Here is a 13,802-nt window from a genome sequence, read left to right on the forward strand (position 1 = left end):
AAAGCATACAGTTACAAACATCTCTTCATGTACTATTTTGCACGTAATTTCAAATGACATCATACAAACAAATTTTTTTTTTCACATTTAAGGGGAAAATTTTCATTACCGCAACGTGTCCATGACTGGATTTGGTTTTTTTTGACATTGAAATATTTATAATTAAAAAATCTAAAAAATAAAAAGCTTCAGTGCATGTTAAACTTTAAACATTTACAGTAAAAAAAACATGTGGTATTTGGTAATCATTGGTAAATAAAGACAATAATAAGAAATATAAATGTGTCCAAGACCAATTTTCTCATCCTCCACAACAATTTTCAATAATTTTTTAAGTCCTCAAGGAACTAACATTTCAAAAAAAAAAAAAAAAAAGTTGGAAGGGACATAATTTACTGTGACACTTAAGATGGCTACCAGTTAAGCAGTTATTATTTTTTCTATCCAGATAAAAGTTAAAATTTTGTTTGTCATAGTACCTAGACAAGTTAGATCTCATTACCGAAACATGAGTTTGTAAATGCATATATTTAATGTAATATCATGTTGTGATAATGATAATTTTTGATAATGATAATCTAAAAAATGTAAATAATTCTATAGGAAATATTTTTAAAATCCTCTAAAAATAATGGTTATAAAGTTCAAACCTTAATCTTATATGTGCAAAAAAATTGGCTTCAAATCTGAATTTTGTGAGTATCACCCAAATGGAATTTTGAATATCTCAAAATCTGCCATTTATAAACACACATTAACTATTTTTATTATTACCTATGCTTCTAATATCATAGTTAGATTATGAGACTTTCATATAGTTTTTTTCCTCTTCTTGTCCTCGTTCAGTTCATTTTTTTTGTTAAAAAGTACTAGCTCTGAATTTAAAATTACTACTCATAATCATTGTTACACTGACACTTAGACACATGTCACTTAGACATTTATTGCAATGGAGTTGTTTTAATATTGCCAGTAGTGATAATATAGACAAAAGTGTGCACGCAGTAGATGAAAAACTATTTAAGGCAACAATTTATTATTCTTACAGATGATTTATTGTTTTGTCATGCTACACTGGCTCTACCAGCTGTGTAATCTATGTAGTTGTGCATAGTTTTAAGTGTTACACTTATTCATGTGCATTTAAGAATCTTAGCAGAAATAACATGCCTTTGAGTCCTTGAGCAAGTTTCAACAGGGCGAGTTAAACACACTTCACAGGGCGGAGAATCACACCGCTGTCTATAGTCACGTAGATCTTATCACTCTTCTATTTGTTTGTCTCTCTCTCTCTCCAGTCTCCACCTTATTTAAATATGTGAGAGTGAGAAATGAACCTTGAATATCTGTGGTATTGGTTAATTTACATCTATTTGAAAACAATAAATGTAGGTGGAAGTTGACTGTCTCAGACTTTCGGTATGTTGTAGGTGTGACTTGTGTTGTGTTAAAGCGTTAAAGCTCAGGCTGACTTGATTGTCTAAGACAGAAAACTAAAGAATATGGGTGATTCTTACGAAATCCAGACTTAGAGGGTGTCCAGCATCAGATTTTTTAAAACGCCCTTGAAGCCAATTTTTTTGCACATATAAGATTAAGGTTTGAACTTTATAACCATTATTTTTAGAGGATTTAAAAAAAAATCCTATAGAATTATTTACATTTTTTAGATTATCATTATCAAAAAGTATCATTACCGCAACATGATATTACATTAAATATATGCATGTACAAACTCATGTTTCTGTAATGAGAACTAAAAAGTTGTCTAGGTACTATGACAAACAAAATTTAAACTTTTATCTGGAGAGAAAAATAAGAACTGCTTACCTGGTAGCCACCTTGAGTGTCACAGTTCATTATATTTTCTATCCATTTTTTTTAATGTTAGTTCATTGAGGGCTTAAACAATGATTGAAAATTGTTGCGGAGGATGAGAAAATTGGTCTTGGACACATTTATATTCCTTATTATTGTCTCTACATTTACCAATGATCACCAAATACCACATGTTTCTTTACTGTTAATGTTTATAGTATAACATGCACTGAAGCTTTTTATTTTTTAGATTTTTTTAATTATAAATATTTCCATGTCAAAGCACCCAAATCCAGTCATGGACACGTTGCGGTAATGAAAATTTCCCCCCTAAATTTTGAAAAAATACAAAATTGGTTTGTATGATGTCATTTGAAATCATGTGCAAAATAGTACTTAAAGAGATGTTTGTAACTGTATGCTTCTTATTTTGATACTCTTACTTTGCATTTACTTTTTTATCAAAATGTTTCATGACACGTCATAAGTCTAATTTCGCGGGAATCACCCACATGTGTACTTAGTGGTGGATGTGAAATCTGTGTGATCACACTTAAACCTGAAATATGTGTAAAATTGTCTCATGTATTTACTGCAAAATGCATTAAATATTTAAACATTTATTTAAAATATGCATTGCATTTAAAAATGATTTGATCAACTTCTCTGTTTATGCTGAATTGCCATGTATCTCTCTAACGTGGCTTTATGGGTGCTGGATTGCAATAGACATTTACATTTGTATTTAAATCCTACCCAAATTTTGAAAAAGGCTGTTAAATTGTAATACGGGAGAAACTACATTTGACTGTTTTCAAAGTGTTTATCGATTTCTTTCATAATTTAATGATTTTTGATGTCATGTATCATTTTTTAAATATTTTCCTTTATGTCTTGTTATCCAGGAGGTGAAGAAAGAGGAGCCAAAGACCAAAGAAGAGCCAAAGGAGGCTACAGAAGTGAAGGAGGTAAAAGAGGAGTCTCCGATAAAGCGCCGATCGTCGGGGAACGTTGCGAGTTTGGTGCAGCGGATCAGCGTTTACGGCATTCCGACCGGAGGAATCGGATTACAGCCCCACTCTCAACCACGTGCCTCAAAAAAGAGTGTGTTTTTCTTCATTTCACATTTATAAGCTTTCGTCCATTTTGTTAACCCAATGGTGTTTTTTATTCTTTTGGAATATAATTCATTAAAGGAATAGTCTACTCATTTTCAATATTAAAATATGTTATTACCTTAACTAAGAATTGTTGATACATCCCTCTATCATCTGTGTGCGTGCACGTAAGCGCTGGAGCGCGCTGCGACGCTTCGATAGCATTTAGCTTAGCCCCATTCATTCAGTGGTACCATTTAGAGATAAAGTTAGAAGTGACCAAACACATCAACGTTTTTCCTATTTAAGACGAGTAGTTATACGAGCAAGTTTGGTGGTACAAAATAAAACGTAGCGCTTTTCTAAGCGGATTTAAAAGAGGAACTATATTTTATGGCGTAGTAGCGCTTTTGGGAGTACTTCGACTCGCCTGAAAAGTCCGCTCCCCTTCTCACTCTCATAATGGGAGAGGGAGGGTGTTACTGCGCCGAGTCGAAGTACTCCCATGGGTGCTGTTGCGCCATACAGTGTAGTTCCTCTTTTGAGTCCACTTGGAGAAGCGCTGCGTTTTGTTTTGTACCACCAGGCTTGCTCGTGTAGCTGCTCGTCTTAAATGGGAAAACCGTTGATGTGTTTGGTCACTTCTAACTTTATCTCTAAATGGTACCATTGAATGAATGGGGCTCAGTTAAATGCTATCGAAGCGTCGCAGCGCGCTCCAGCGCTTACGTGCACGCACACAGATGATAGAGGGATGTATCAACAATTCTTAGTTAAGGTAATAGCATATTTTAATATTGAAAATGAGTAAACTATTCCTTTAAGCCAGGACTGGGCCTTAGTTTTATTATGAAATTTAAAAAAAATTAACAAACATTAATTCATTTTGAGGCAAAACAAAGGACACTGATGTATTTTAAGATGTGTCAGTGCAAGTTGTTTTCAGTTTGGACTTACATTTATTTTAGTCTAGGACTAGTCTAATCCCTGTCCAGGAAACCGCCTCTAAATGTTCAATCCGACAGGCTTTGGGGAAGAGAGTATTGCTGAGTATTGCATAATCGCATTGGCTGTTTTGGAGAAAATTGGAATCATTGTCGGATTCAAAGTGGAAATTCATCATTCATTCTTTAATTTGCAAACTTAATTCATTTAAAAAAAAATTATAATATTTTTTTTGGTATATTATATTTATACTATATACTTTTTAGTCAATTTATTCATTGCTGTTAGAGATTATAATTTAGCATTTAAGGAATTCAGCAGAAAACAAGTTTGGCCAGTAGTGGGCAGCATTAGCATTGCCTGGTGTCTAGTAAATCTCCTTGTTTTTATTTTTCCTGGCTGATTCTGTAATGCGCATCCACTTTATCAGCTCAAGCTGTACAGGACTTTTGTCAAAAAACACACAGTGACTGTAATGTTGTTCGGCATTCAAGGTTCGTGGTGAAAAGATCATTTAAAATAGTGATAACAGAGGAATGTAGCTCTGCAGTCAGTGCTTCCTTGCTCTCAGTGTGCTCCCGTGCAACAGCTTGACCAGGAAAATAGTGAATTAACAGTGTATATCTTAAAAACAGTACAGTGGTTGTACCATAGTATTAGATCAGAGTCAGAGCTTTGGTCATTTCAGCCATATACAGCTTGAAAATGAAAACAAAAAGGTCATGGTGTGAAATGAGACAACAGAACAGTACTCTCCCAAAGTCCCTTTAGGGAAGTTGCACCACTAGGCGGCCCCTTTTTCCAACGCCTCCAGACAGATATTTCGGTCATGCAAGACTAAAGTCCTATCTGCTTGAATAAGGAAAGACATATTTCTCTTAAATCGCATGCTAAAATCACAATTAACACATTTCTGACCAACAGTTAAACCTGACTGGTTTCAGCTACTCATCATGCGCACAGGTTGGCAAGCACATCACACGAATTGTTAGTCTTTATCAATTGATGCTTGGTTCTAACTGGAAGGCGGGACTTCCTTCACCAAAGCGGCTATATTGAGCATTGCATTGTCCCCCTGTAGCAGTGCTGAATCATGTTATATTAAATATATTTGCACTACAGGAACACCCGGCACTGCAGGGTGCTGCAAAAATGCCATTATATTGCCATACAACCATTACAGTGTTTACATGATGATTTTAAAGCCCCCTTGACCTAAAAAAATGCACTTTTAAATGTGTTTCTAGCAGAAAAGGTGTTGCCAGTGTGTGTGCAGAAACATCCTGTTATTATACAAATCCATCAATTCTTCCTTGTGTAATCTCCTTTAAACCGCAACAGTCACACAACAGGCTGTTAAGGATCCCCTAGCAATGTGATGTCACTGATTTAAAGGGATTGTTCACCCCATCATTTTCTCATCCTCATGTTGTTCTAAATCTGTTTGAATTTCTTTTTTCTAATAAACCCAAAAGAAGATATTTTGAAGCACAGGTGATTGTAACCATTGACTTCCTTCCAAAGTAGGAAAACAAATATGATGGAATTCAATGGGTACCATCACCTCTGTGCTTACCATCATTTATTAAAATATCTTCTTCATCATTTATCACAAAACTTCCATAATATTTGTTTTCCAACCTTGGAGGTCAATGGTTACGGCAGCTGTGTGCTTACCATCATTTATCAAAACATATTATTTTGTGTTTACAGTGGCGGCCGGGGACTTCTTTTTTCGAGGGCGCTCGTTGCAAAGTTCCTCACAACATGTATGTAGCCCGTCATGTGTGTGGTTCCTTTTTTCAAAATATGTGTTCTGCGCATCGAGAGATCGTGTGTGCATCACGTGTCTTGTCAAAATAAGTGCCTGCTACAGACGAGTCTAAAGGGTTTGTGATAAAAGGGACGCTCGCGTTGCCAGATACTCGCATAATCTCATGCGTAATCATAGTTTACTGTTAAGGGAGTGTCTTGTGTGTATTTTGTGAACGCAAGTGCCTCTTTTATCATGAACGGTTTTGACGCGTGTGCAGCAGGCACTTATTTTGACAAAACACGTGATGCGCATGGTTTACATGACGCAACAAACACATATTTTGAAAACACAAGCAACACACATGACACCCCGAACACTTATTTAGAGCCTCACGGATGAGCCGTCACGAGCCGCCACTGTGTGTTTATCAAAATAAAAAATTCATACAGGTTTAGAACAACATGAGGAAGAGTAACTGATGCAGAACTTTCATTTTTGGGTGAACTATCCCTTTAAGTAAAGAATGTAGCAAGTATAGGTGTGGGCAATATGAGCTAAAATTCGTATCAAAGTATTTTCCACTCCCCAAACGATATATCTATATTACAGTATATTGCCATATGAGAAAAAAACTTTTTGGAATCACATTGTAATAAACCTTAGCTAAATTACTGTATTTTCCGGACTATAAGTTGCTCCGGAGTATAAGTCGCATCAGTCAAAAATGTGTTTTGAAGAGGAAAACGCATATATAAGTTGCAGTGGAGTATACGTCGCATTTATTTAGAAAATGATTTCACAAAATCAAAGCCAAAGAACAGATATTTAATCTGGAAAGGCAAGTTATTCAACTAAACAATAGCACACAGAACAGCAGGCTGAATAGGTGTCCGTACATGTTAAAGTAACATAAACAGTTATTTACATGATACTCAATAGCATACATAACATAGGCTAAATTAACGCGACAAGCCTAATCAAGTTCAAAAAGGTCCCAAAGTCAAAGGTACTGGCAAAACGTGTATTTTTAAAGGAACAGTATGTAGGATTGTGGCCAAAACTGGTATTGCAATCACAAAACTTGTGGCTAAAACTGGTACTGCAATCACACAGTTGGTGGTCGATACACAAAATGACAACATAAACATCAGTTGAGGGCTCCCATTTTTTTCTAGCTTTGCACAAAGCCTGGAAGTAAGTGGCTCCAGCTAGCATACTGCTCCCAATAGAGCTCGGGAATGTGACGTCTACTACGGTTTGCGACGCAATGCATTGTGGGAGTTTATGCTACGGAAGGAGTGGTGGTGGTTGCAGTGCAGGCTAGTGAAGTAGTTGCGAACAAATTACAGTGTATATTTTACAGTCCAAAAGACGTCCAAATGGCCGCTTGCTGTGTACTAAACTGTCACAACCGCAGTCACGATCGACGTGGGAAGAACATCTCAAATGGAGTCCGCTTCTTTCGCTTTCCCACTTGGAAACAGCACTTAAGCACTTAAGTGATAGTTCAGGGCAAATACAAGTAAACATGAACCCCAAAAGTGTCGGTTTCAATCGTGCATATATAATCACAAATACCAGTTACTGTAAATAAAAAGAAAACAACAAAATGTATAGTGTCAAGGTTTCAATAAGAAATGTAATAAATCAAAAGTAACAATAAATGTAAATAATGGGTACAACATGAACACTTAAAAAACAACACTGAAATAAGTACAGTACCAATAAAAAAATTACTGAACAACTACGTTAAAACCATTACTTTTTTCATGAAACTGACAAACACTGTTTTTTTTTTTTTTAATAATTCAACACATAATCGCATATACAGTGATGTTTTTACAAAAATGCAAAAATCCACAATTCATGAATATGCAACAGTATTACCAGTATTGTAGAATCAATAACACGGAGCAACACAATACCGTTAATCACTTTTATATAGGGGTGCACCGATAAATGCTGATATACACTAATAATACGTGGCCGATAACTATTCTGAATCACACAGCCGATATTATTCACAGCTATTTCAGGTACTACGGCTTTTGATCAGTAAGTCCTTAATGATCTAAAATCACTGTAGTTTGAGTCGTTTATAACATGCATTTGAAAAAGCAACACTCGTCAAACATAATCATTATACATATTCTTTATTATCATGAAAATTACTGAAAAGGTTTGAAGAATAGCAATATAAATATATGCTTAAGCCATTTCCTGGAGCTGCATGTCATAGCTGCGTGTGTATGGTTCTTCGTCTGCAGCGGATATTACATTTCTGCACAATAGCGCCCTCTGGCTTTTGAATCTAGCAGCATTTCACTGTAATTCATTGAGAACCATAGCAGCAAGCATCATCGGCCGATATATTGGTCCACTTCTACTTTTATATCGGTATTTCGGCCACCCCTAGTTTCTGCCATATCCTTCAAATGCTGTCGATGCATTGATTATTATTTTAATTTAGCTTAATCTAGACCATTGTCTATCCCTTACATTTTTTCATGGCCCTTCAGCAGTTTAAAGTGTTTGATTGTTGTTTCTCAAATGATGGTTACACTGCCTGGGTCAAATGTGGACATTTTCTAGGTTAATTTAAACCAACTGCTGGGTTTGTTCATATTTAACCCAAACATTGGTTAAAACAACCTCAATTTTTTTAAAGAGTAATGTCTCGTAATTTGGAACAGATCATGGAACCCATAGAGAAAGCAAACCTGGCAATGGACTGTTTCTTTTCTAAAGTGCACACAAGTTCCACGAAACACAAAAATGCCTCTAAACAGGGTGTGGTGTGAATGTATGTAAGAGTGCATGTGTTCGTGCACACGAGTAAACAGTGCACTTTCTGATTGTGCCCTCTGCAGGTAACTGAAAGGGAAACACTTCGCTGTCATATTAACATGATTGGCTGATCACGTCGAGCCAGATTCTGAACACATATGTTTTCGTTACAGAGCCCAAGAAGCGTCAGTGCAAAGCCCTGTTTGAATACGTGCCTCAGAATGAAGATGAGCTGGAACTGAAGGTCGGAGATATCATTGACATCACAGAGGAGGTAAGCAACATTATGAAGGCATTCGTCATGCTGGTCTTTTGTATTCTGTTCCCTGAACATGTTTGCTTTCCTATTTATAGAAATGCTCATATGTCAACTTAAAAACAACACATCTGCGTGCAGGAACATTCATTGTCACACTTAGACAAGATGTTTAACACCACCTCTATATTGCAGGCTGGGGTGTTTGTGTTTGTTTGATTGTATTTGCAAATCTGTGAATTTTTTTTATATTATTAACATTACTTTTAAGAGAAGTTAATGTGAATAATGTCATTTACAGCATTTATTAATCTTGGTTGATGTTAATGCCTGCATACATTTCCAAAGTATAAATGCCATAAAACACTTTATTGCGTGCTATGATACCCGATCATATGGTCTAATAGTAACGTTTAAAGTCATACGCCTAGAATGTGTTATTTCTTTTACTTCTTTCTACATTGTAATATAAAGATATACACTATTTACTTTAGTCAACTAGTGTTTGACTGAATTGTGCCGTGTTTGCTGACTCTAAGTGTTTTTTAGGTGGAGGAGGGCTGGTGGAACGGAACTATGAATGGGAAGTCTGGACTCTTTCCGTCTAACTTTGTCAAAGAAATAGAAACAGCTGAAGACACGGAGACCAGCGACGTTACAGACGAGCCAGGTACCGATTAGCTAACCGTGCAACATTCATTGAGGACATGTCCTTACATGAAAACACTCAACACGGGGCCTTTGTTTGACTTTGTGAATACTTCAGGGTGTGCACAGTTGTGTCTAAGTCCCTTTTATGACACGTGTAAGAATTAAAGAAATATTGCAATGGTTATTCTGTTATTTTAACGGTGACATCGTGTATAACTTCATCAAAACATGATTTTTACATTTATGCTTTTGGCAGATTTATCCAAAGGGACAATTCACAATGCATGCAAGTTATACAATCCCTGGGATTAAACCCATGACCTTTAGCACAGCTAACACAATGGACTACTAGTTGAGTTACAGGAACGCTTAAAAAAGTTTATGTGTGTCCACAGATAACAGAGATGGAACCTCCAGCCCCACGTCTCCTCATCCGGGGAACGGAGTCATGGCCCAGCCCAAGAAGGTTAAGGGCGTCGGCTTTGGTGACATTTTCCGAGATGCTTCCGTCAAACTCCACAAAGTCCAAAGACCGCCTTCTGAAAGCGAGGAAAAGAAAGAAAAAGTATGTTTGATTTCTGCACAAGAATACATTGCAATCGCTTTGTTTGCCTGTTTGTAACAAAAATTGGCTTAACCAATCGCATACATTATCTGTTTGTTTGACCAATGGCAGAAATTAGACTAGACTAAATCTTAATTTTTGCAGTTGCACTAAGGGTACAGACTTGCACCTTCAACATTAAATGTTTGGCTATATCGAGGCTTATATGCAATAAACACCAGAATGGATAATGCTGAGCAGTCTAGCATGTGATCCTGTATGAAATGAGATAATTGTCTTGGCAAGTATGAAAATCAGTGCTGGCCATTCCTATTTCCCTTTGCTATGAGCAATAGAGCGTTGAAGGGTAATAACATGTCTAACTGCTCTGCAAGTCTTGCCAGTGATTGCTCAATGCTCAATGCAAAGCAGAAGACAGACCTTCCTTTTTAGGCATTATGTTTCTATTTTTTGACTGGATTATTTAGGCTAGCTGTTTCCATGCTTTCTGGAAATGCCACTTCTCTTCAAACAGACAGTAGTATTTTCATGTCTGTGCACGTTGCTAAATACCGGTTACACATTTTGGTTGTTTAACTAGGTAAAGCTGGATGCAGATTTAGTTTCATATTCAATTCAAAGACTTTAACAACCTCAGTTTAGTCTTAAAGAGGACACTCAGTATATTGAGATCCTACAAAGTCCCTTTAGGGTCGCCACCACTAGGCAGCCATGTTTGCAACACCTGCGGGCAATTATTTCAGTCATGCCAGACTTAAGTCCTATCTATTTGAATGGGGAAAGAATCAGACAGATTACTCTAAAATAGGGATGCACCGAATCCAGGATTCGGATTCGGCCGAATACTGGGCTTTTTGACGGGGTTCGGGTTCGGCCGAATCCTAGATTTTTATTCCACCGAACCGAACCCTAGGCTTGCGCTACGCTGGTCGACGTCACACGGCCGTTGATTACACGCATCGGGTGCTGACGTGGAGATGAGCTTTTTCTTTCGGTGAGCCTTAGGGGCTGGACACACCAAAACCTTTAAACACGGCTGAAAACGCCTTGAGGACGCCAAATGCCAGCTGTTTTTCAGCCGAGCGCTTGGTAGCTGTGATGCTTCAGCTGTGAGCCGGTTGGTTGCTGTGGTAATGTCCCGCCCCTCCTCCACTGTAATTGGACGGCCGTGTGAAAACTGACATTGACGAGCGGAGCTTCTCACTCAAAGTTAAATATAGTTTTCAGCGCGGAGCTGCTTGCTTATTGGAAAAACGAGCGTGTCGCAACGCATTGCTTTCATTATGCATATGCTTATGGTAATTGTCAAAATAGTTTTCCAACTTGTCATCCTGGCATAATCTGTACAGTTAAAATAAATAAAATAAAAAATACACTGCTGTGGACGTTGTTTACTTCATTAATGTGCTTTACTGTGTTAATGGAATAAGGATGCGAGTAGGATTCGGTATTCGGTTTCGGATTCGGCCGAATCTTAAACGGTGGATTCGGGATTCGGCCGAACCTAAAAAATCTGGATTCGGTGCATCCCTACTCTAAAATCACATGCAAAATCTATAAAACAAAATATTTCTGATTATCAATTAAACCTGATATCAATTAAACCTGATATCAACTGTATGCATAAATTGCGCTTTTTCAAAGTCGTTTCAGCTACTGCACATGTGCACCAAGTGGTACCCTTTCGATCTCTATCATGACGCCAACACGGAAGTGATTAAGGGGCCGTTCACATATCGCGTCTGTTGCGCACTCAAGTTTGTCATTTTAATTGTAGGTATGCGCGCTCATAATGGAAGTGACATGGTCACGACGAGCATGCGGTTCGCACCGCATCGAGTTAAAAACATCTTAACTTTTTAGAATGCCGCAAGCACACCGCAGGTCATGTGACAAGAACCTACACGCCTAGCATTTTTTCACGCATTTTAAGGATGCGACATGTAAACGGCCCCTTAAACTGCAATTCATCAATCCCATAGACCCACCATGTTTAAATGTCCAACATTTCAGCAGAAATAAATATGTTTACACCCTGGTACAAAATGTGTTTTTGGTCTTTAAAGACTGTTTCAGCAGTAATGACATAAACAAATGCCTTTCGTAGAACAAGCGTAACTTCTGGTAAACTCCGCAAAGAATCAATAAAAACAAAGTCCTTATAGAGTATATATAGTTTATTTCTAAACAAGCAAAATAAACAACATGTAGATTATTTTAGTTCAAATCATAGCTAAAGCATATCAAAAACTACACTTAGCTAACGTTACTGTGTAAAATGTTTACTATATAATGTATGCAATCTTAACTACTAATCGGCTGCCAAACCTCCCATCAAATGGTAATCCATGATCGCCGTTATCCCTTGTCTTTAGAAAACCAAAACATTTGTTATTTTCGATGAGGAATTTGTTACAGAGTTCAGTTTAGCAACTAGCCACATCATTAAACAGACAGATACCGGAAGTTCAGATTAAACCGTCTATAGCTACTTTTAAATTATATTTAGCCTTAACATTCTGCATAATTAGATTGTGGCCATTTGAGTGACGGGTGAACTGCCACTGCTGTCACTTCAGTCGAGCTAGGCACGTGTGGTTTCAGTAACCAGCCACCTCAGCTTCACCCACGTCCCGCCTCTTTACCCATTTTCGGTTATTCACGAGTAATGCATGGTGACATGCTGCCAAGATGGCGACTGTAGTCTCCGACAACTATTGGCTTCAAAAAAGCTCTTTGCAAACCTATTGGTGACGTCACGGACACTATATCCATATTTTTTACAGTCTATAATATGCACAGGTTGACAAGCTCCTCACACGACTCAGTCTAGAGCCCCCCAGAGAATCCACTGTTTTTATCAATTGATGATTGGTTCTTTTAAGTGTTCGGAAGGACTTCTGTTGGCAGAGCGGACATATTGAGCGTTGCATTGTCCCATATTCATAGTAACCCTCAGTCTTGTTATATCCAGTATCCTGGGCGGCACAGTAGCAAGAACGTCCCCAGTTCGAGCCTCGGTTGGGTCAGGTGGCCTTTCTGTATTGAGTTTGTATGTTTTCTCTGTGTCATCATGGGTTTACTCCGGTTTCCTCCGACAGGCTGAAAACATGCATGTTATTTGAGTTGAAGATACCAAATAGCCCCTCCCCATCATTTTTTTTTTTGATTAACTTGGTAAATGGACTGCATTTATATAGTGCTTTTCAATAGACCCATGGCCATCCAAAGCGCTTTACAAGTTTCCTCACATTTATTTACTCACTCATTCATACACCAATGGTGGTGTCAGCCATCCAAGGTGCCATACAGCTTGTCGGGAGCATCTGGGGTTAGGTGTCTTTCTTAAGGACACCTCGACACTTGGTCAGGTGGAGCATCTACTGACTATTGACACAATGTAATGTAGACTTTGCATATTTACTATGAAAAAAAATCTCCATTACTTATTTAAAGTGCACATTTGAAACAAATATGTCAAAGTCTATGTGATATGACCCTTAAAGAGTAACTAAACCCTAAACCAACTTTTTTTAGTTAATGATCTGTAAAAATTATGCTTTATTAGTGCTGTTCATTGATTTTAGTAAGTTTTTTGACATTTTGATATAAAGTGTTTCAATACTGCAATATATGGTGTAAAAACGTCTGAGTGCTGCCCTCTTCAGGTTGAACGGTGGCTACTGCAGTTGAATTTTCCTATTTGATGTTGGGTCCAAAAAATTACACGTGACGTAAGCAGGTTCAAGCTCACCACGCCCTTGTTACGATCTCACCACACACTTGGTACGAGCTTAGTTCGTCCCCTCTATCTCCGTTGGGATCTGCCCACTTTTCTTGCATTTTTCAAATATTGCCAGTGGGTGGAGTCAGGCTCTGACCAGGGGTTTAGTTACGCTTTAAGTTACCTGTCATGTACATTTTTGT

The 13,802-nt window shown here is 37.6% G+C and overlaps 1 protein-coding gene across 2 annotated transcripts in view; it reads left to right on the plus strand.

The window, feature by feature from the left end:
* The window catches only part of cd2ap (CD2-associated protein), a 61,846-nt gene that overhangs the window by 20,390 nt on the left and 27,654 nt on the right, over positions 1-13,802 (plus strand). For both annotated transcript variants that reach the window (XM_073856238.1, XM_055186144.2), the window contains 4 exons: positions 2,724-2,922; positions 8,577-8,677; positions 9,209-9,329; positions 9,706-9,875. In XM_073856238.1, the coding sequence (XP_073712339.1) occupies positions 2,724-2,922; positions 8,577-8,677; positions 9,209-9,329; positions 9,706-9,875 (591 nt within the window). The remainder of the gene's footprint in view (positions 1-2,723; positions 2,923-8,576; positions 8,678-9,208; positions 9,330-9,705; positions 9,876-13,802) is intronic.

The sequence above is a fragment of the Misgurnus anguillicaudatus genome, chromosome 18, assembly GCF_027580225.2.
Source record: "Misgurnus anguillicaudatus chromosome 18, ASM2758022v2, whole genome shotgun sequence".
Lineage (NCBI taxonomy): Eukaryota > Metazoa > Chordata > Actinopteri > Cypriniformes > Cobitidae > Misgurnus > Misgurnus anguillicaudatus.